This window comes from Dipodomys merriami, unplaced genomic scaffold, assembly GCF_024711535.1.
Source record: "Dipodomys merriami isolate MVZ:Mamm:240054 unplaced genomic scaffold, mDipMer1.0.p SCAF_1, whole genome shotgun sequence".
Taxonomy (NCBI): Eukaryota; Metazoa; Chordata; class Mammalia; order Rodentia; family Heteromyidae; genus Dipodomys; species Dipodomys merriami.
In genome coordinates, this window is record NW_027202270.1 from 38,633,295 (window position 1) to 38,654,976 (window position 21,682).

Consider the following 21,682-nt stretch of genomic DNA (forward strand, 5'->3'; position numbering starts at 1 on the left):
ACAAAACAACTCATTAACTTGAACTCTGCCGCTATTCTAAGTAAAACTGGAAAGCTTTATTGGAGAGCAAGTGTTTGGCATATGCACACATTGATAAATTCTATAAGAAGCTATGCCAAGCACACATCATGCCAGCCAATGTTATAGCTGCTAGTGAGCTATAACATGAGCACATTTCTGGAAGAATTTCTCCCTCTACTGCAATAAGTTTTTTTGTATCTTCTAGCAAGACTGGAAAGGCTAACAAGACTTTAGCAAATGTATATAAGGTCAAGAATACTACAGGCTTGCAGAGAGAACTCATTTCTCCCAAACTTCCAATTACATTATTATTATCCTCCCAATTGTAAGAGAAAAGTCACTCTACGTAATAAAATGATGTTGTGTTTGATCTATCACAGTTTTTTCATTAGGAAGACTCTGTCAGAATTAGACTTAGATGTAAATAGCAGTATCTAATAAATAGAACAAACCCATGCTTGGTATGGATTCAGTATTTAATATTGCATCCAATATTACCTTTCATCACCTTCAGCTGGAGAGGCGCCAGGAGTACGCAAGGAAATGAAGGATGTAACCACCAAATTGGGTGAACCTGCTCAACTCTCATGCCAGATTGTTGGAAGACCCCTTCCTGATATTAAATGGTACCGATTTGGTAAGGAGCTTGTACAAAGCCGGAAATATAAAATGTCTTCTGATGGACGCACACACACTCTGACAGTAATGACAGAGGAACAAGAGGATGAAGGTGTTTATACCTGCATAGCTACCAATGAAGTTGGAGAAGTGGAAAGCAGTAGTAAACTTCTCCTGCAAGCAGCACCACAGTTCCACCCTGGCTACCCACTGAAAGAGAAATATTATGGTGCTGTGGGCTCAACACTTCGACTTCATGTGATGTACATTGGTCGTCCAATACCAGCCATGACTTGGTTCCACGGCCAGAAACTCCTGCAAAACTCTGAAAGCATTACTATTGAAAACACTGAGCACTATACTCATCTTGTCATGAAGAATGTCCAGCGAAAGACCCATGCTGGGAAATACAAGGTGCAGCTCAGCAATACTTTTGGAACAGTTGATGCCATTCTTGATGTGGAAGTACAAGGTATTTGGTGTTTGCTTTCAGTGATTTTATTTTTTTTTTAATTCAGGAAACACATTGTGAATGCCATAACAATTGTATTTTCTCCCAACAGATAAACCAGATAAACCAACAGGACCAATTGTGATTGAAGCCCTACTAAAGAACTCTGTTGTGATCAGCTGGAAACCCCCTGCTGATGATGGTGGTTCCTGGATCACTAATTATGTGGTGGAGAAATGTGAGGCCAAGGAAGGGGCTGAATGGCAATTGGTGTCTTCAGCCATTTCAGTGACCACCTGTAGAATTGTGAACCTTACAGAAAATGCTGGCTATTATTTCCGAGTTTCAGCTCAGAACACCTTCGGCATCAGTGAGCCTCTAGAAGTCTCCTCAATTGTGATCATTAAGAGTCCATTTGGTAAGTATAGCCTGATTTCTATCTCCTTTCTCATATGGCTAGAAAAAATTGTCTTTACATTCATTTTCTTTCAACAGAAAAAAATAAAGATTTGAAAGAAATGAGACATGACTCTAATAAAGTACAGTGCCCTTTCTCTAACTTTAAGTTTACATATCTTTTTTTTAAAAAAAAAAAAAAAACCTACTTTTTGGGGTTTTGACTCAAGTTTCTTAGCATAAAGTAACCATTTTCATTTATCTGGGTAGAACTTTAGAGTATTTCTGTTCCTCTAAAAAAAAAAATTTAAGGATGAGGAATGTTGCTCAGTAGTACAACACCGTGTAACATGTAAAAGACCTGGGTTTGACTCCCAGCACCCTAAGAAAAAAAAGGCTTTTAGTAAAGCTTCCTATTTCACCTCATTACTCAGCTTTTATTTTTTTTTCCTTTTAAACAGAAAAGCCAGGTGCTCCTGGTAAACCAACTATTACTGCTATCACAAAAGATTCTTGTGTTGTGGCTTGGAAACCACCTGCCAGTGATGGAGGTGCAAAGATTAGAAATTACTACCTTGAGAAGCGTGAGAAGAAGCAGAATAAATGGATTGCTGTGACAACAGAAGAAATTCGAGAAACAGTCTTTTCAGTGCAAAACCTTATTGAAGGTCTTGAATATGAGTTCCGTGTGAAATGTGAAAACCTAGGTGGAGAAAGTGAATGGAGTGAAATATCAGAACCTGTCACTCCCAAATCCGATGTCCCAATTAAAGCACCGCACTTTAAAGAGGAACTGAGAAATCTGAATGTGAGATATCAAAGCAATGCTACTTTGGTCTGCAAAGTGACTGGTCATCCAAAACCTATTGTGAAATGGTACCGACAAGGCAAAGAAATCATTGCTGATGGACTGAAGTACAGGATTCAAGAATTTAAGGGTGGCTACCACCAGCTCATCATTGCAAGTGTCACCGATGATGATGCCACAGTTTACCAAGTCAGAGCTACCAACCAAGGGGGATCTGTTTCTGGCACTGCCTCCTTGGAAGTGGAAGGTAAAAGCAAATCAGAGAACCTAAGTTTGGTCTTAGATGATCTATCATTAATCTTGGGGGAGATGTTTTACACCTAACTGGATGTTAGGGGTCACTAAATCGTATTCTTTCTTCTTTTATTCTGATACAGTTCCAGCTAAGATACATTTGCCCAAAACTCTTGAAGGCATGGGAGCAGTCCATGCCCTCCGAGGCGAAGTGATCAGTATCAAGATTCCCTTCAGTGGCAAACCAGATCCTGTTATCACCTGGCAGAAGGGACAAGATCTAATTGACAACAATGGCCATTACCAAGTGATTGTTACACGATCTTTCACATCACTTGTTTTCCCCAATGGAGTGGAGAGAAAAGATGCTGGCTTCTATGTGGTCTGTGCTAAAAACAGATTTGGAATTGATCAAAAGACAGTTGAACTGGATGTGGCTGATGTTCCTGATCCACCCAGAGGTGTCAAAGTCAGTGATGTCGCACGAGACTCTGTCAACCTAACATGGACAGAGCCAGCTTCTGATGGTGGAAGCAAAATCACCAACTACATTGTTGAAAAATGTGCAACTACTGCAGAAAGATGGCTCCGTGTAGGACAGGCCCGGGAAACACGGTACACTGTCATTAACTTATTTGGGAAAACAAGCTATCAGTTCCGGGTAATAGCAGAAAACAAGTTTGGCCTAAGCAAGCCTTCTGAGCCTTCAGAACCAACTGTAACCAAAGAAGACAAGACTCGAGCTATGAATTACGATGAAGAGGTGGATGAAACCAGGGAGGTTTCCAGAACGAAAGCTTCACACTCTAAAACCAAAGAACTCTATGAAAAATACATGATTGCTGAAGATCTCGGCCGTGGTGAGTTTGGAATTGTCCACCGTTGTGTTGAAACATCCTCAAAGAAGACATTCATGGCCAAATTTGTGAAAGTCAAAGGAACTGATCAGGTTTTGGTAAAGAAGGAGATTTCCATTCTAAACATCGCAAGGCATAGAAACATCTTGTATCTCCATGAATCCTTTGAAAGTATGGAAGAATTAGTTATGATCTTTGAGTTCATATCAGGACTGGACATATTTGAACGCATTAACACAAGTGCTTTTGAGCTTAATGAAAGAGAAATTGTAAGCTATGTTCGCCAAGTCTGTGAAGCACTTGAGTTCTTACACAGTCAGAATATTGGACACTTTGACATTAGACCAGAAAATATCATTTACCAAACAAGAAAGAGTTCCACAATTAAAATAATAGAATTTGGTCAAGCCCGTCAGCTGAAGCCAGGGGACAACTTCAGACTTCTGTTCACAGCCCCTGAATACTACGCACCTGAAGTCCACCAGCACGATGTTGTCAGCACAGCCACAGACATGTGGTCACTTGGTACATTGGTGTATGTGCTGCTGAGTGGTACCAACCCATTCTTGGCTGAAACTAACCAACAGATGATTGAGAACATCATGAATGCTGAATATACTTTTGATGAAGAAGCCTTCAAAGAAATCAGCCTTGAAGCCATGGATTTTGTTGACAGGCTCTTAGTGAAAGAGAGAAAGTCTCGCATGACAGCTTCTGAGGCACTCCAACACCCATGGCTGAAGCAGAAGATCGAAAGAGTCAGTACTAAAGTCATTAGAACACTGAAACACCGGCGTTACTACCATACCTTGATCAAGAAAGACCTCAACATGGTTGTGTCTGCAGCCAGGGTCTCCTGTGGTGGTGCCATTCGATCTCAGAGGGGAGTGAGCGTTGCTAAAGTTAAAGTAGCATCCATTGAAATTGGCCCAGTTTCTGGGCAAATAATGCATGCAGTTGGTGAAGAAGGAGGAAGTGCCAAATATGTATGCAAAATTGAAAATTATGATCAGTCTACCCAAGTGACCTGGTACTTTGGCGTCAGACAACTGGAGAATAGTGAGAAATATGAAATCACTTATGAAGATGGAGTGGCTACAATGTACATCAAAGACATCACCAGATTTGATGATGGTACCTACAGATGCAAAGTAGTCAATGACTATGGTGAGGACAGCTCTTATGCAGAGCTTTTTGTTAAAAATGTGAGAGAAGTTTATGACTATTACTGCCGTAGAGCCATAAAGAAAATCAAGCGCAGAACGGACACAATGAGACTCCTTGAAAGACCACCAGAATTTACCCTGCCTCTCTACAACAAGACAGCTTATGTAGGTGAAAATGTCCGATTTGGAGTAACTATAACTGTTCACCCAGAGCCTCGTGTAACATGGTATAAATCAGGTCAGAAAATCAAACCAGGTGATGATGACAAGAAGTACTCATTTGAGTCTGACAAGGGTCTCTATCAACTAACAATTAACAATGTAACTACAGATGATGATGCTGAATATACAGTTGTAGCAAGAAACAAATATGGCGAAGACAGCTGCAAAGCAAAGCTGACTGTAACCCTACACCCACCACCAGCAGATACCACCCTAAGACCCATGTTCAAACGGCTACTGGCAAATGCAGAATGCCAAGAAGGTCAGAGCATCTGCTTTGAGATCAGAGTGTCTGGCATCCCCCCGCCAACATTAAAATGGGAAAAAGATGGCCAGCCACTTTCCCTTGGACCTCACATTGAAATTGTCCATGAAGGCTTGGATTATTATGCTTTGCACATCAGGGATACTCTGCCTGGAGACACAGGTTATTACAGAGTCACCGCCACAAACACAGCTGGATCCACCAGCTGCCAGGCTCACTTACAAGTAGAACGCTTGAGATACGTCAAGCAGGAATTCCAGAGCAAGGAGGAACGGGAGCGACACGTACAAAAACAGATTGACAAGACACTGCGAATGGCGGAAATTCTTTCTGGCACTGAAACTGTGCCACTGACTCAGGTAGCACAAGAGGCTCTGAGAGAAGCTGCCATCCTTTACAAACCAGCTGTCAGCACTAAGACTGTGAAAGGAGAATACCGACTTCAGACAGAAGAAAAGAAGGAGGAGAGAAAATTCCGTATGCCTTATGAAGTGCCAGAGCCACGCAAGTACAAACAGACTACTGTAGAAGAAGACCAGCACATCAAACAGTTCATACCCATGTCTGACATGAAGTGGTACAAAAGGATACGTGATCAATATGAAATGCCTGGGAAACTCGACCGAGTTGTGCAGAAGAGACCCAAGCGCATCCGCCTTTCAAGATGGGAACAGTTTTACGTGATGCCCCTTCCACGCATTACAGATCAATACAGACCTAAATGGAGGATTCCCAAACTGTCCCAAGATGATCTTGAAATGGTGAGACCAGCCCGCCGACGTACACCTTCTCCTGAGTATGACTTTTACTATTACAGACCTAGGAGACGTTCTCTAGGTGACATCTCAGATGAGGAATTGCTCCTCCCCATCGATGACTACTTGGCCATGAAAAGAACAGAGGAAGAGAGGCTGCGCCTGGAAGAAGAGCTCGAGTTAGGCTTTTCAGCTTCACCCCCCAGCAGAAGCCCTCCACGGTTTGAGCTTTCTAGCCTACGTTATTCTTCACCACAAGCTCATCTGAAGGTGGAGGAAGCAAGAAAAGATTTCAGATACTCGACCTATCACATTCCTACCAAGACAGAAACAAGTTCAAGTTATGCAGAGCTGCGAGAACGGCATGCCCGAGCCGCATACAGACAATCAAGACAACGGGAGAGGATCATGGCTGAGAAGGAAGATGAAGAACTCCTCCGGCCAGTGACAACCACCCAGCGTCTCTCAGAATACAAAAGTGAGCTTGAACACTTGTCAAAGGAAGATAAGTCTAAAAAGAAATCAAAGCGACAGAGACAAGTGACAGAAATAACAGAAATAGAGGAAGAATACGAAATCGCAAGACGTGCTCAAAGAGAATCTTCCTCATCCGTGTCTCGACTACTGAGACGACGACGCTCCTTGTCTCCAACTTATATTGAATTAATGAGGCCAGTGTCTGAACTGATCCGATCACGCCCACAACCCTCTGAGGAATACGAAGATGACTTGGAAAGAAGGTCCCCTACTCCAGAGAGAACTCGCCCACGGTCCCCCAGCCCTGTGTCTAGTGAGAGATCACTCTCAAGATTTGAGAGGTCTGCAAGATTTGATATCTTTTCCAGATATGAGTCCATGAAAGCTGCTTTAAAGACTCAGAAGACATCGGAGAGGAAGTATGAGGTTTTGAGTCAGCAGCCTTTCACACTGGACCATGCCCCTCGTATCACCCTGAGAATGCGCTCCCACCGAGTGCCATGTGGCCAGAATACACGCTTCATCTTAAATGTCCAGTCTAAGCCAACTGCTGAGGTTAAATGGTACCACAATGGTGTGGAACTCCAAGAGACCAGTAAAATTCATTACACCAACACAAGCGGAGTCCTGACCCTGGAAATTCTTGACTGTCAGGCCGAGGACAGCGGAACCTACCGTGCTGTGTGCACCAACTACAAAGGTGAAGCTTCTGACTATGCGACGCTGGATGTGGCTGGAGGGGCTTATACCACCTATGCATCCCAGCGTAGGGATGAAGAGGTCCCCAGATCTGTTTTCCCTGAGCTGACAAAAACAGAGGCATATGCAGTTTCATCATTTAAGAAAACCTCTGAGATGGAAGCATCTTCTTCCATCAGGGAAGTGAAATCACAGATGACAGAGACCAGGGAAAGTTTAGCATCCTATGAACACTATGAGGCTGCAGAAATGAAAAGCACCGCATTAGAAGAAAAGTCATTGGAAGAAAAACACACAACTCGTAAGATCAAGACAACACTTGCAGCAAGAATTCTAACGAAGCCACGGTCCATAACTGTCTATGAAGGTGAAACTGCCAGGTTTTCTTGTGACACAGATGGTGAGCCAGTACCAAATGTGACCTGGCTGCGGGAAGGACAAGGGATAAGCACTTCTGCCCGCCACCAGGTGAGCACCACAAAGTACAAATCCACCTTGGAGATCTCTGCAGTGCAGGCTTCTGATGAAGGCAACTATAGTGTGGTGGTAGAAAACAGTGAGGGGACACAGGAAGCACAATTTACTTTGACTGTTCAAAAGGCTCGGGTTCCTGAAAAGGCTGTAGCCTCACCACCAAGAGTCAAATCACCAGAGCCTCGGGTAAAATCTCCAGAAGCAGTTAAGTCTCCAAAACGTGTGAAATCTCCAGAACCAGTGATTTCTCATCCAAAAGCTGTGTCACCCACAGAGTCAAAGCCCACACCCACAGAGAAAGTTCAGCAGCTCCCAGTTTCCGCACCACCAAAGATAAGTCGGCACCTGAAAGCAGAAGCTTCTAAAGACATTGCCAAGCTCACCTGTGCCGTGGAGAGCAGTGTATTATGTGCTAAAGAGGTTGCCTGGTACAAGGATGGCCAGAAACTCAAGGAAAATGGGCATTTCCAGTTTCATTATTCAGCAGATGGTACCTACGAGCTTAAAATTCATAATCTCACAGAATCTGATTGTGGAGAATATGTTTGTGAGATTTCTGGAGAAGGTGGAGCTTCCAAAACTAGCTTCCAGTTTATGGGACAAGCTTTCAAGAATATCCATGAGCAGATATCAAGCAGATCAGAAACCAAGAAATCAGCTCCGAAAACGGCTGAACCAACAGAAACCAAGAAAGCTGAACCAAAATCTCCTGAACCAGTTTCCTCAAAACCAGTCATTGTTACTGGGTTGCAAGATACAACAGTTTCTTCAAATAGTGTTGCTAAATTTATAGTTAAAGCAACTGGAGAACCCCAGCCAACTATCATCTGGACAAAGGATGGAAAGGTAATCAGTTTCTAATTGTCTTCTCCGTCCTCTAAAAACCTAACTCAACTCCCAAAGAAAATTTAAATTTACTTTTAAAAACTCAAATCAAGTCAGGCACAGGTGGCTCATGCCTGTAATCCTAGCTACTCAGAAGGTTGAGATCTGAGAATCATAGTTCAAAGCCAGCCTGGTCAGGAAAAGTCTTTGAGAGTCTCATCTCCAATTAACCACCAAAAAGTAATAAGTGAAGTATGGCTCAAATGGTAGAGTGCAAGCTTTGAGCAGTAAAGCCAAATGCGAGTGCAAAGCCCTGAGTTCTAGCTTCAACAACAACAACAACAACAACAAAAAAAAAAAACCCTCACCTCAATTATTTGCTTTCCACAGGCTATTGCACAAGGAAGTAAATATAAACTCTCTGAAGAGAAAGGAAGATTCGTGTTAGAAGTTCTTAAGACTGAAACTTCTGACAGTGGACTTTACACTTGTACAGTAACAAATTCAGCTGGGTCTGTGTCCTCTAGCTGCAAGTTAACAATACAAGGTAGGTGGACTATTTTTCTTCACCCTAACTTGTCAGAAAATGATACTAAGGAAATATTTTTGAACATCCCTCCCTTACATGTTTACAAGGAAGTTTTTAAATAGAACTTTTTCTAGCTCCAGAATAGGTGGCATTTGCACACAAATGTAAAAACATACATTTTTGAAGTTAAAATACACTTAGTATTAAAAAGCATGTGTAATTATATGTGGTGTTATATTAAGAGTCCCACAAAAACCGTATTCTGTTCCTATAAATATTTAAGAATAAAGCCAAGTAAGTAAACAAAATGGCACTGCTTCAATAAATCTTTACTCTGGCTATTTTCCAAAGCAAAACAACGCTAATGACAGCCCTATATCCATTCCCTAGTTAGTTTGCTTTCATCACAGTCTTCTCAAATCTCTTAAATTCACATATCTCCTGTGTCCTTTGACTATTCTTTTCAAATGTTTTCCCTTAGGCCATAAAAATAATTACCTTCAAGTAGTTCAGTTCAAGCATCCTTTATGCTGATCTCAAAAGTCATATGTGACAGTTTACCAAGTTTGGGGTTGAGGCAAAACTGTGACCAAGCCAGGCGCCAGTGGCTCACACCTGTAATCCTAGCTACTCAGGAGGCTGAGATCTGAGGATTGTGGTTCAAAGCCAGCCCGGGCAGGAAAGTTTGAGACTCTTATCTCCAATAAACCACCAGAAAACTGGAAATGGCACTGTGGCTCAAGTGGTAGAGCACTTGCCATGAGCTGAAGAGCTCAGGGACAGCACCCAGGCCCAGAGTTCTAGACCCATGAATGGGGGGTGGGGAGGGGCACACCTGGTGTGACCTACAGTGCAGATGTCAACGTATTTCTTAAAGTCTTTGTATTATGTACATGCAATATGTACAAGAATAAAGGGTAGAGAGAATCACTTTCCAATTAGGTCTGGCTTAACAAAATTTTCTTTTTTAGCTGTGAAAGACACTGAAGCACAGAAAGTATCGACACAAAAAACTTCTGAAATTACATCACAGAAGAAGGCAGTTATCAAAGAGGAAATTTCTCAAAAAGCTCTATCTTCTGAAGAAATCAAGGTGTCAGAGATGAAATCTCAAGAAAAACTAGCCATCAAGGAAGAAGCCTCAAAGCTTCTGATTTCTGAAGAGGTGAAGAAATCAGCAGCAGCCTCCCTGGAAAAATCCATTGTCCACGAGGAAATCAGCAAAACCTCACAGGCATCAGAAGTTAGAACTCATGCTGAGATTAAAGCATCTTCTACTCAGATGAGCATAACAGATGGTCAGAGAGTGACTTTAAAAGCCAGCATTGCTGGTGCCACTGATGTGAAATGGATGCTGAATGGCATTGAGCTTACTAACTCTGAGGAGTACAGATACGGTGTGTCAGGCAGTGACCAGACCCTCACCATCAAGCAAGCCAGTCGCAAAGATGAAGGAGTCCTCACCTGTATAGGCAAGACCAGTGAGGGGATCATCAAATGTCACTATGACCTGACCCTCAGCAAGGAACTGTCAGATGCTCCAACCTTCATCTCACAGCCTAGATCTCAAAATGTTAATGAAGGTCAAAATGTTCTCTTTTCTTGTGAAATCACTGGGGAGCCATCCCCTGAAATTGAGTGGTTTAAGAACAACTTGCCAGTAAGTAAAATTGTGACTGTCTTAGTGAAGAAAACCTAAAATAGCTTGCCTTCTTCTGAATAACAAATACTTTTCCCCCTTTCCTTTTAGATTTCTGTTTCTTCAAATATCAGTGTAAGTCGCTCTCGAAGTACATATACTCTTGAAATCCGAAATGCATCAGTAAGTGACAGTGGAAAGTATACAATTAAGGCCAAAAATTTCCATGGCCAATGTTCAGCTACTGCTTCCTTAACAGTCCTTCGTAAGTATCTTTCCCATTTTCTTCATTTGTTTGCTGCCTCCTTGCCTGAGTTTTGAGCAGAGAAAACTCTTGAGAAGCCATTTTAAATTCTATGTATGAAAGAGCAAGAGGCAACCTGTGTGAACTCAGCTAAACAGAAACTTGGATAAATTAAGTTTCAAAGTAGAGCTACCAACTGCCCTGAAACACTTACTTTCTGAATGTACAATATGTCAATTATTTTGTAGATGACTAATCACTTTTTTCCTAGTATTTCTAGCGCCTGCATGTAATAATAGAGATATAAGGATTTCATTTGTTGGAGAACTGAGCTAGCTCTTGACAAATGTATGTATATATGTATTGGCTTATGCTTCAAGAGCAAATTGTTTGGATTATGTTTCTGTGTAAGTCAATGTCAGCTGTCACCAATTAACCAGATGTCATTGATGTTCTTTGTGTATCTGCTATGCTCCACAGCTCTGGTTGAAGAACCTTCCAGAGAGGTAGTATTGAGGACAAGTGGTGACACAAGCTTGCAAGGAAGCTTCTCGTCTCAGTCAGTCCAAATGTCTGCCTCTAAACAAGAGGCCTCCTTCAGCAGTTTCAGCAGCAGCAGTGCTAGCAGCATGACTGAAATGAAATTTGCAAGCATGTCTGCCCAAAGCATGTCCTCCATGCAAGAGTCTTTTGTAGAAATGAGTTCCAGCAGTTTTATGGGAAAATCTAGTATGACACAACTGGAAAGCTCCACTAGTAGAATGCTTAAAGCAGGAGGAAGAGGTGAGCAATAAAATCACTGGTAGAGGTAGACAAGCCAAGTAGTCTGGCATAGTCTGTAATACATACAATTCAGTAGACACAGAAATCACTATCATTTTCAGTGATCCTAAAAACTTTTTTGTTGTTGTTCCATAAAGGAATCCCACCTAAAATTGAAGCTCTTCCCTCTGATATCAGCATTGATGAAGGCAAAGTTCTAACAGTAGCCTGTGCTTTTACGGGAGAGCCTACCCCAGAAATAACATGGTCCTGTGGTGGAAGAAAAATTCAAAACCAAGAACAACAAGGGAGATTCCACATTGAAAACACAGAGGACCTGACAACTCTAATCATCATGGACGTACAGAAACAAGATGGTGGACTTTATACCCTGAGCTTAGGGAATGAATTTGGATCTGATTCTGCTACTGTGAATATAAATATTCGCTCTATGTAAGAGGGCCTGGCCTCTTAAGCTCTATACTCATTCTTAACTGTTCACAAATGATTCACATGGACTAATCTTTCTGATCTGTAAATATTTTTAAGAAGTAGTTTTGTATCCATCTAAATGAGTCAAAGTTCAAAAGTATACATTTCAATCTTTTCATAATTGTTGACCTAAAAATATTATACATTCATTAATGACATGTACATACTGTATATAGCCGGCTTAACGGTTATAAAGTTTTGTACCATTTATTTTATGGCATTTTACACTGTAACTTTTGAAACTAACCGTTGGTAGGAGAAAGTTTCTTATGGAACGAATACCCTGCTCAACACTCAATTAATTCTTGTGCCTCAACATACTGTTGAAGTCTAAGTTTGCCTCAGTGGGTCGAGAAATTCCCCATTGAAGATGTCCTGTCCACCTAAAAGATGATGATACTGCGCATGTCACATGATATGTGCACCAATACCTATCAAATCAGAAATGTAAGGCATTGGTGATGTTTGCATTTACCCTCCTGTAAGCACCACTTTAACGTCTTACATTTTCTCTGATGATGTCATACTTAAAATTATCATGACTTAAATATTACCAGAGCAAAGTGTAACGGCCAACACTTTGTTCGCTCATTTCACACTGTCTCTGACATAAAGAGTGCCTGGGTAGCTTGGAAAAGTACCATCTCCTGGCCATCCCCTCATTTAACCAAGCTAGCCAAGTATTCCTATGCCAGAGCGGTGCCAACTCCTGGAGGTCCCAGGTGCAGCCAATGCCTTTGTGTGGTAGTTCTAAATTTAAATTACACCTGACAAACTGGGCAACTAAGCTATGAGCCACAGCAAAATAAAAGTTAAACAACATGAAGCTGTCGTTAAAGTAAAACAATAAATATTACCAACTGCCCAAAAATATCAATTTGACATAGTTCTTTTCATGCAGGTATAATTTCAATTGTTAGTTCTAATTGTTGGACCTCCTTGAGATACTAACAACAAAATAAAGCACGCTATCTGCACCTCAAAATGTGTGGTTGGTCATTTTCTGTGAAATTCAGGGGTGGGAGACATATGCACACCCAAGGACACATAAATGATCATAGGTAAGACAGAGTAATATAAGCTTAAACTGTAGCATGTTAATACATTGTTAAAGGAAATACTAAAGTTACTGTGCTGGATGTACTCAGCATCCAAGACTTTTTTGTTTTTTTAGTCAGTTGTGGGGCTTGAACTCTGGGATTAGGCGCTGTTCCTCAACTCTTCAGCTCAAGGCTAGTGCTCTACCACTTGAACCACAGCGCCACTTCCGGTTTTCTGGTGGTTAATTGAAGATAAGAGTCTCACAGACTTTCCTGCCCTGGCTGGCTCTGAACCACAATCCTCAGATCTCAGCCTTCTGAGTAGCTAGAATTACAGGTATGAGCCACTGGCACCTGGCTCCATCCAAGACATTTTGTCTAAAAAGCCTAGATGGAGTTATGGACAAATTTATCCTTGTTTGTTTTCTAAACTTAGCAAAAAAAACTTATTTTATGGAAGCCAATTATTACCCATCACAGATATTGAACATCTACAATGTACAATATTTTGTGCTAGACATCCAAGGACCAATGTAAAGATGAGTAAGATGCTATGCATCCTGTCAAGTAAAGAGAAAATTAAATTAAAAATGAATCCACATGTACTATTCCATCCCCAAACTAAGATGGAATAAAAGACCTCAGAATTAAAGAACTAACTTTAAACAGTGTAGTTTAAATACTTTTTAATACAACTGGTTAGCTACCAATTAATAAAATACCTTCTGCCATAAAAAATTTTTTTAAAAAACATACTGGTCCATTTTAATTAGCTAACATAGTAGCTGCAAACCCACAAAGTCAATTATGTGCCTACATTGACCTCAATTTAACTTCAAGAGGCTAAAGCTGAAGCAAATGTCTGTCCATTTATTTATTCAGCATATGTTTTCTATTCTAAGAGCAGAACTTATATTCTTACATTCATATATAATGGATGGCTAGCTGCCCTAATCAGCAGAGAATTGCTGATTGGGTAGTAATAAAGACAGTTAATTTCTTGGAGGGATTGCTGTCAGGGAAGAGAAGTGACATAAGCAGGGCAGGGAAGGAAAGCTAATTAAGAAGGATGCCAACCTCATCTCAAAAGGAACACCAGTCCTACCAAAGATCAAAGATGCTTCCCTCTAGCTACACCAGAGGGGCTGGGAGGAAGGGTGTTCTTTTGTAACTCCTTACCAACCAAGAAGGATGAATAAGTGACAGAGGAAGGAAATAACTTCCCAAGTGAACAGGTGACAAGAATCACCTGTTAGGGTAAGACTGCCAACTCAGGCAGCTAAACATCCAATACTCAAGAAGCAGTGGGGAAAGGGTTGCTACCCATACCCTGAGGCGTCTGGGCGAAGCCAAAAGCATCTACAGCATCATTTTACATTAACATGTAAAATATTCTTACTTCAAAAGGAAAGGCAGGACTAATATGGTTATTACTTGAGGATGGTTCTGGCCTTGACTGCTGTAAGTCTTCATGAGCCCTAATGATTGCTGACACAGTGTCTTTGCTAATGATGACAGCACTTCATCTTTCCCAAGGCTGCAGGTCTCAGGCCCCAAAATCCTGAGAGTGGGGATAGCAACCTGAGGAGTTAAGGAGGTATGTGCTGATTGCCTTTCATACCTGAGCTTAAGCTCACCACTTCTAAAAGCCACATGAGTGCATCTAATACACTTCTACAGGAAGGATCCTGACCAGTCAGAGGCACTCCAGCTAGAACACAGGAACTCTTTCCACAGAGGGTATTCCACAAGGAGGGTAAAACTCCCAAGAGTGGTCTATCAGCAGCACCACTGCATCATTTCCAAGTCAGACAAGCTCTTCTCATCCCATCAAAAGAGGGCAGCACAGAGCTGTAAGCCAATATGCTTGTTTCCCAATTTCATTCCAACCAATCCATCAACCTAGGTGCAATGACTTGCTGCATACTAAGCAGAAAAATGTGCGAACTGCTCATTTGTACTGAAAGGATATCTGGCCATCAGAGTGCTGAAGTTAAATCTAGGACCTATTTGCTCATTTGTGTGATCTCCAACATGTTACTGAACTCTTCTACTATGCTCATCCAAATACTAGAGAAAATAGCATTCATGGAATTGAACAAGTTACTACACACAAAACTCAGAGGTGCTTAGCATGACACCCAATAAGTACAAGTACCACTTAATATGCAGACATAGAAGTTAAAGACTAGAGATGGGTCTTAACTAACACAGGTCACACTGATGCTTTCTAGATGTATTAGTTTGTTATGGTAGTTGGAACCAAGAATCACTGACTAGAGGGCATATACAATAGAAATTCAGTTCTGTACATTTGCTAAGCCTTGTCAGGGATCTGTCCCAAGCCTCTTTCCAGTCTCTATATTCATGTGATGATTTCCTGGTTCTGCATGACCATCCAACAAGCCAAATGGGGTTAGGGCCTGTCTTATCTTCATTTTATCTTTGCAAAGGTGCTGCCTGGGGGTAGAGTCATATGTTAACATTTCAACATATCTTTGGAGAAAGACTGTAATTCAATCTATAACATTAGATATCATGGGCATAAGACAACACATTTTTTGCAGGAAATGCTTTCATAAACTATGGCTTTATTTCTATCCAACAGCAATTGATTAAACACATGAAGGTACTTAAAACCAGAAATACCTAGGTAAAAAAAATTATTTCAATCAAGTTTCCATGGTGACTGATCCACTAAGAATGTTTTATAACTATGTTCCAGCACAATAAAGTAATGTGTAATTTCATTTACTCCATCCCAAATAAAAATTTGAGAAATACAAGCAGAAAAAGACCAGCTTCCTTGTACTGGAAGAGAATAGTGACAACTGGATAAATAAGACTTTGGATATAGACTGATCCACAGATCAGTCTCCAGATCAGAATTTCTCAAACTTTTCCTTTGAATGTCTATGCCAGAGAGAAATTCCTACAGTTTGTCCTAAAAGAAAGTAGTGACAAACCCCTTTTGATACTCCTGTAAGGAATCTTGTCTTCCAAACTGTTTTCCTTCTACAGCCAGAAGGGCTGTTAATATACCTTGTATAAAGCCCCCTCCTAAATCAGGCACACCTGAACCTCAGGACTAAATGCTTTTGGCTAGGGATGAAATATGTACAAATTCCTTGAATTAAAAGGGAAGTCTCCAGGGATGTTGAGGAAACTGGCATGATACCACACCTCAGGAAGAAACACAGGGAGAGGATTCTTCACTGAAACTGCAGCACATGAACGAAAGCAGCTTTGAGTGGGCAGCTGCCAGCTCTGAGGCCCATATCCATGAGACATCAGTTGTCCTTCCTCCACTCCCAACTCTGCTTAGAACTCAAAGACGCTAGAGAGAAAACCAATAGACCCCTCAGGCTAAGGCCAGACAGGAGACTAAACTGCCCTAAGAGATTGATCACTGAGAATGAAGCCTCAGATGGAGGTATCAACCAGGATAGCAGAAAAGAGAGGATACTGAGAACTGAAGTCTTTGAATAACACACAGGGTTAGTTATAGACCTGGAACCAGTGCTAGTTTGCCACCACTTTATAACAACAAACAACAAACCTACGGGGGGAAAAAAGAGAGCTCTATTCTGTTTAGAAGTCATTGCTGTTCCTGGGCAGGATTAATAGCAAAATGTCTTCATTACATTCTCTGAAAAGAGGCCCTTCATTTCCAGCTTCTCAGAGACTCAGGAGATAGGGTGGCTACCTAACCTAGTGTATCATGGAAAGGGGCAGTGAGTGGACAGGCCAGTTGTCCAGAAATTTTCTTTGAAGTAAATACTCTGAAAATAATGACATTGAGACAAAGCAAAACCAGCTGAGAGTCCTGAAATATTTAGGGCTGTCACCATGGTAACAGGTTTCCTGAGTGGTGAGGGCCTGGCAGACATGATGACAAGTGAACCTGCCGCATTCCATGTTAGTGTGAGACCAGGAAGAGGAAGTTTCTAAGATTTTTCTCAGGCTGGGAAGGTAACTCATAGGTAGAGTGCTAGCCTTGCATGCCTGGGTTTGATTCCTCAGCATCACATAAGCAGAAAAAGCCAAAAGTGGTGCTGTGGCTCAAGTGGTAGAGCGCTAGCCTTGAGCTGAAGAGCTGAGGAACAGCACCCGGCCCAGAGTTCAGGCCCCAACTAACCAAAAAAAAAAAAAAAAAATTCTCTTTCGAAGAGAATTCTCAAAGTAAAGGTAATAGGCGTGGGAGAATCCTTGCAAGGGTTGTACTTCTTACGGCTCCTTAACACTGGCAGTTAAGGAAAGTTGAAGGCTGCCTTCAGCCTGGTGACCATTCTGCAAGCTTTCTTTCCCTATCCCAGGGAAGAAAGGAGGGATGGTAATAGTGGTCATTTCCTTCATGTCTGGTCTGTCAGGAAATCTTCACCAGCTAGCAAGGACAGAGGTCTCATTTCATTTTCCAACACTGCATTAAAACATCACAACTTGCTAAAGACACAAAATTAGAGAAGCAAAAAGCAGGTTGGATCAAATACACATTTACCCTAGTACTATCTATCCCCAATGGGCTTCTCAAATTTTAAGGTGCCAGGAATCACCTTGAGAAAATGCAGAGTCATGATCAGCTGATGGGGTGAATCTGTAGTTCTAATAAGCTATCAGAGAAGCAGATGCTGATGAGACTGTGATAATAAAGACCAGGATAAGTATCTTGGCTTTTCAGCCTGTTGGATTATAGCCCCAAAGTTTAGAGATAGATATACAGGCAAAAGATAGATCTCTCTATGTACACATCTGCACACGCACGCCCACGCACGTGCACACACACACACACACACACACACACACACACCTACCTCTTCTTAAATACATCAGAAGTGAGACTTCCATCCAGCTCAGTGCCTCTCAACTTTCATTAACCATTGGAATTACTGAGGAAGTTTTCAGAAGGACTGATGACAAAGTCCCATCTCCAGAGGTTCTGCTACATAAATAGTTGGTCAGGATTGACCTAGACATCATGAAGTTTAAGTGTACTCCCTTTTACATAAATTAAGGATCACCTTTTGACTAGCCAAGGTAGGGAACAACCATCTATACAAGGTAAATACATTTTATGCTTTCATTTGAAGATTAACTATCAATCTAATATCTTTTCTCACATTACAGCACTTAAAGCTAGTGAATCAGACATTACAGTAAGAGTGCAGCAAACTAATATTCTCTTTTTGAAAAGCAATTTTCAAAACCCACCCTTAAACTTTTAGAAGTTAAAATTTTTCTTAGTGACAGCAAATTTAGTAAAAAAAAAAAAAAATTCCCCTACACTAGTCACATGGCTCAGTCTTTTTGGATATGTAAAATGATTATAATGCTTTAGACAAGCAAAATTTTGTGACAAAAAATATAAAATATATACCTTTTAGAATTTGGAAGGGGAAAAAAGCATACTCACAAATTAAGTACACAAATATTCTTAAATGAGCTTTATTTTTTCCCTTTTATAAACAGAACCCTATCCTAAAGATCTTTCAAAATTAAAGTGCTCAGTTATATCAGTCTAAATCTGTATTTGCTAGTAGGATACTGAGTTTATTTAATAACTAGATCTTTTACCAGTTTCAGTATTTCCAAATTATCTTCTAAAGTCACAAATATTTCATTTTAATACCCATAAACTTGTTGTAAGAACTATTATATGTATTAGTTGCCTCTAATAAAAAAGAAAGACACTTAAAAAGCAGAAATTCATGTGCATGTTTTTAATAATAATTGTATATACACAAATAGTTTGATCAACATTTTCTACTGCTTCTTTATGATTGTGTTAAAATAGTTAATACTTAAATGAAATTAAATACTATTCAACTACTTAACTGGAAAAAAGTGAAAGTTTTAAGAAAGCCTATTTTAGTTAAGACAGTCAATTTAAACTATTAAATAATGAAACATTAAGTTTTAAGTGCACTTAATCAGAAAAATCAAAACTACGAAAAAAACAGCAAAATTAAACACGACCAGCATAGCACTCAGAAGTCAATAAAGAATGAAGGATTTTTTTAAGTGAATGAATGTATAATTAAATGATTAGTCATCCCTTTGGGCTCTGTACCATGCTCAAGAAATTCCTTTCCAAATCAATAAAGCAAATAAAGAGAAACCAAGGAAGCCATTTTCAGGGAGGGACTCAATAAATTATCAATCAAAACTGGAGAAAGGGCAGGTACCAATGGCTCTCATCTATCATCTTCACTATTCAGGAGGCTGAGACTCGGAGAAGAAAAGTCTGAAAGATTCTATCTCCAATTAACAAGCAAAAACTCAGTAGAACAACTATATGTCCCAAAAGACTGTTGTAAATTTTAGAAAAGATAAATCATTGGTATATTTTACCAGGCTTTCAAACTCAACATTCAAGAACACTAAGTAGTCAAAAGTAGACTAACGCAACAAAACAGGAAAAGTTGTAATATGCACATTTTCCTTCTGAAAGCACTGAAATGCTATGTTATCGAAGTTGGCTTACTAAGTCCCTGCTTTTAAAAGAGAGGCATTAGTACCATGTCTATTACCAGGCCTAGTTACTTGGGGAGACTGCAATAGGAAAGATCAAAGTTCAAGGCCAGCTTTAGTGAAAAAGTTCCTAGACCTGTTCTCAAATGATAGTTGGAATATGGTGCACATACCTGTAGTCCTAGCTTTACAGAAAGCATAAATTGGTGCAGACTGGAACAGAAAGTGAGATCCTGCCTCAAAAGCAATTAGTGAAAAAAAAGAGGGCCGGAGACATGGCTTAGCAGTAGAGCACTCACCCAGCAAGTATAAAGCCCTGAGTTCTAATTCCAGGAATGAAAACTATTATATAGTCTAGGCACTTGTTTCCCCCTGAGCATCATTAAACAATTACTATAATCTTCCAATTCATAAAGGCACTACTACAGCAAGTGATACACATTACTTACACATACCCGTAATATGAACAAAGAGATGATGGGTTATGCTTATTTCCATTTGTAAAATAGACATATGTAAGTTCATACTAGTTGGACAGTGCAAACTGTAAACAGGGAATCAATCATGACTTGTACAACATTAGTATAAGCAATTAAAAAATAAAACTTACTGAAGTTATAAAAAGTCAGACCATAACCACTAACCTTTATCCTTTTTTTTTTTTTTTTTTTGGTACCAGTCTGCATGAACTCAAGGCCTGGGAACATTTTGCTCAAGGTTAGTGCTCTACCACTTGAACATTTTTTTCTTGCCCAGGCTGGCTTCAAGATCTCAGCCTCTTAGCCCTATTCAGCCCACACAGATGTAAGTAGATAGGTCACTCTGTACTACTCTTCATTTTAACTCAAAATCCCTAGAAACCAAACTAGTTCATCAGAGTTGTTGACACCAAAAAGAGGAAGAGGACAGAGTATGTTTTTCAAGTTAACCCTCAGGTATTTATGGTTACACATAAATCTAGCCATTCATCACAGAAAAAGAAAGAATAGAGCCAATGAGAGTTGTATGCTATGATCTCATAAACAAGGCATTATGGCAAAGGGTGCCAATTCAGAGAGTATATACTGAAACAGAGTAGCAAACCTAACCACCACAAATACCAAACGAAGAAGGTCCTATTTAATTCAAACATAGTCTAACTCTGGTGTTAAGATATATCCATTATATAATTCCTTCACTATACAAACTTGGCAAATAAAGCTTTGTAATTGCATGGACATATCCCCCCCCCCCCGGCAAAAATCTGGACGTATAACCTCTATTATCTGTAAGTCATGTTTTTGATTGTAGCCAAATAAACAAAACAAAAATCCCAACTCTCTGGTGACCAAGTCTTGATGACTTCTATAGCAAGTTTGCTTCATCCTTCATAGTTAGGACTTTTTATAATTGTAAAACTAAACATAAAGGATATCTCACAAATAAAATGATTGCAAGTTGCATTGTTCACAACCAAAAAACTATATACACATGCACACACAAAGAAAAGCACTGAACTGGACTCTGGTGGCTCATGCCTATAATCCTAGCTACATAGAAGGCTGAGATCTCAGGATCTCAGTTTAAAGGCAGCCTAGGCAACAAAGTCACTGAGACTTATCTCCAACTAACTACCACAGAATCAGAAGTGTAGCTGTGGCTCAAGTGTTAGAGTATAAACCTTGAGCAAATAAGCTCAGTGACAGCACTCAGGCCCTGAGTTCTAGATCCAGAACAAGGAAGGAAGGGAGGGAGGGGACAAAAGGGAGGGAGAAAAGGGAAAAGGGGGAGGAGGGAGGGAAGGGAGGGAAGACAAGGAGAAGAGGGAGGGAGGGAGGGAAGAGATGAAAGGCAGGGAGGGGAGGGAGGGAGAGATAAAGGGGAGAGAAGGGATGGGAGTAACACCGCCATGTATGGGAGGGAGGGCAAATACCTGCAATCCCAGCTCTTGGGACCTGGAGGCAGGAAAATAAGAGTTCAAGGCCAGCTTGGGCTACATAGTGAAGATCAATTTTAAACTACAAAATGAAAATCACTACAAATCCCAGGATTGTATTTCAGAGGAAATTACCTCATTCCAACTATCTAGAAAAAGCAATTCATAGTTCATGCATAGAAGGATTAAAAAGAAATTGGAAGAGCTAGAATGTCCATCTGACCAAAAACAGTAGGTGTCAGGAATATTCAACTGCCACACACACAAAAATAAAGTACGCATACTAGAGAGCCACATCACCTTCATTTTTACAGGCTTCAAAAAA

At 40.5% G+C, this 21,682-nt stretch overlaps 1 protein-coding gene across 1 annotated transcript in view; it reads left to right on the forward strand.

Annotated features, from left to right (window-relative positions):
- Positions 1 to 12,919, forward strand: part of LOC138825447 (titin) — a 201,988-nt gene extending 189,069 nt beyond the window's left edge. The window contains exons 227-235 of the mRNA XM_070020028.1: positions 536 to 1,111; positions 1,203 to 1,508; positions 1,948 to 2,541; positions 2,672 to 8,289; positions 8,659 to 8,815; positions 9,769 to 10,457; positions 10,548 to 10,701; positions 11,161 to 11,463; positions 11,601 to 12,919. Of these exons, the coding sequence (XP_069876129.1) occupies positions 536 to 1,111; positions 1,203 to 1,508; positions 1,948 to 2,541; positions 2,672 to 8,289; positions 8,659 to 8,815; positions 9,769 to 10,457; positions 10,548 to 10,701; positions 11,161 to 11,463; positions 11,601 to 11,899 (8,696 nt within the window). The 3' untranslated portion in view covers positions 11,900 to 12,919. The remainder of the gene's footprint in view (positions 1 to 535; positions 1,112 to 1,202; positions 1,509 to 1,947; positions 2,542 to 2,671; positions 8,290 to 8,658; positions 8,816 to 9,768; positions 10,458 to 10,547; positions 10,702 to 11,160; positions 11,464 to 11,600) is intronic.
- Positions 12,920 to 21,682: the final 8,763 nt, after the last annotated feature.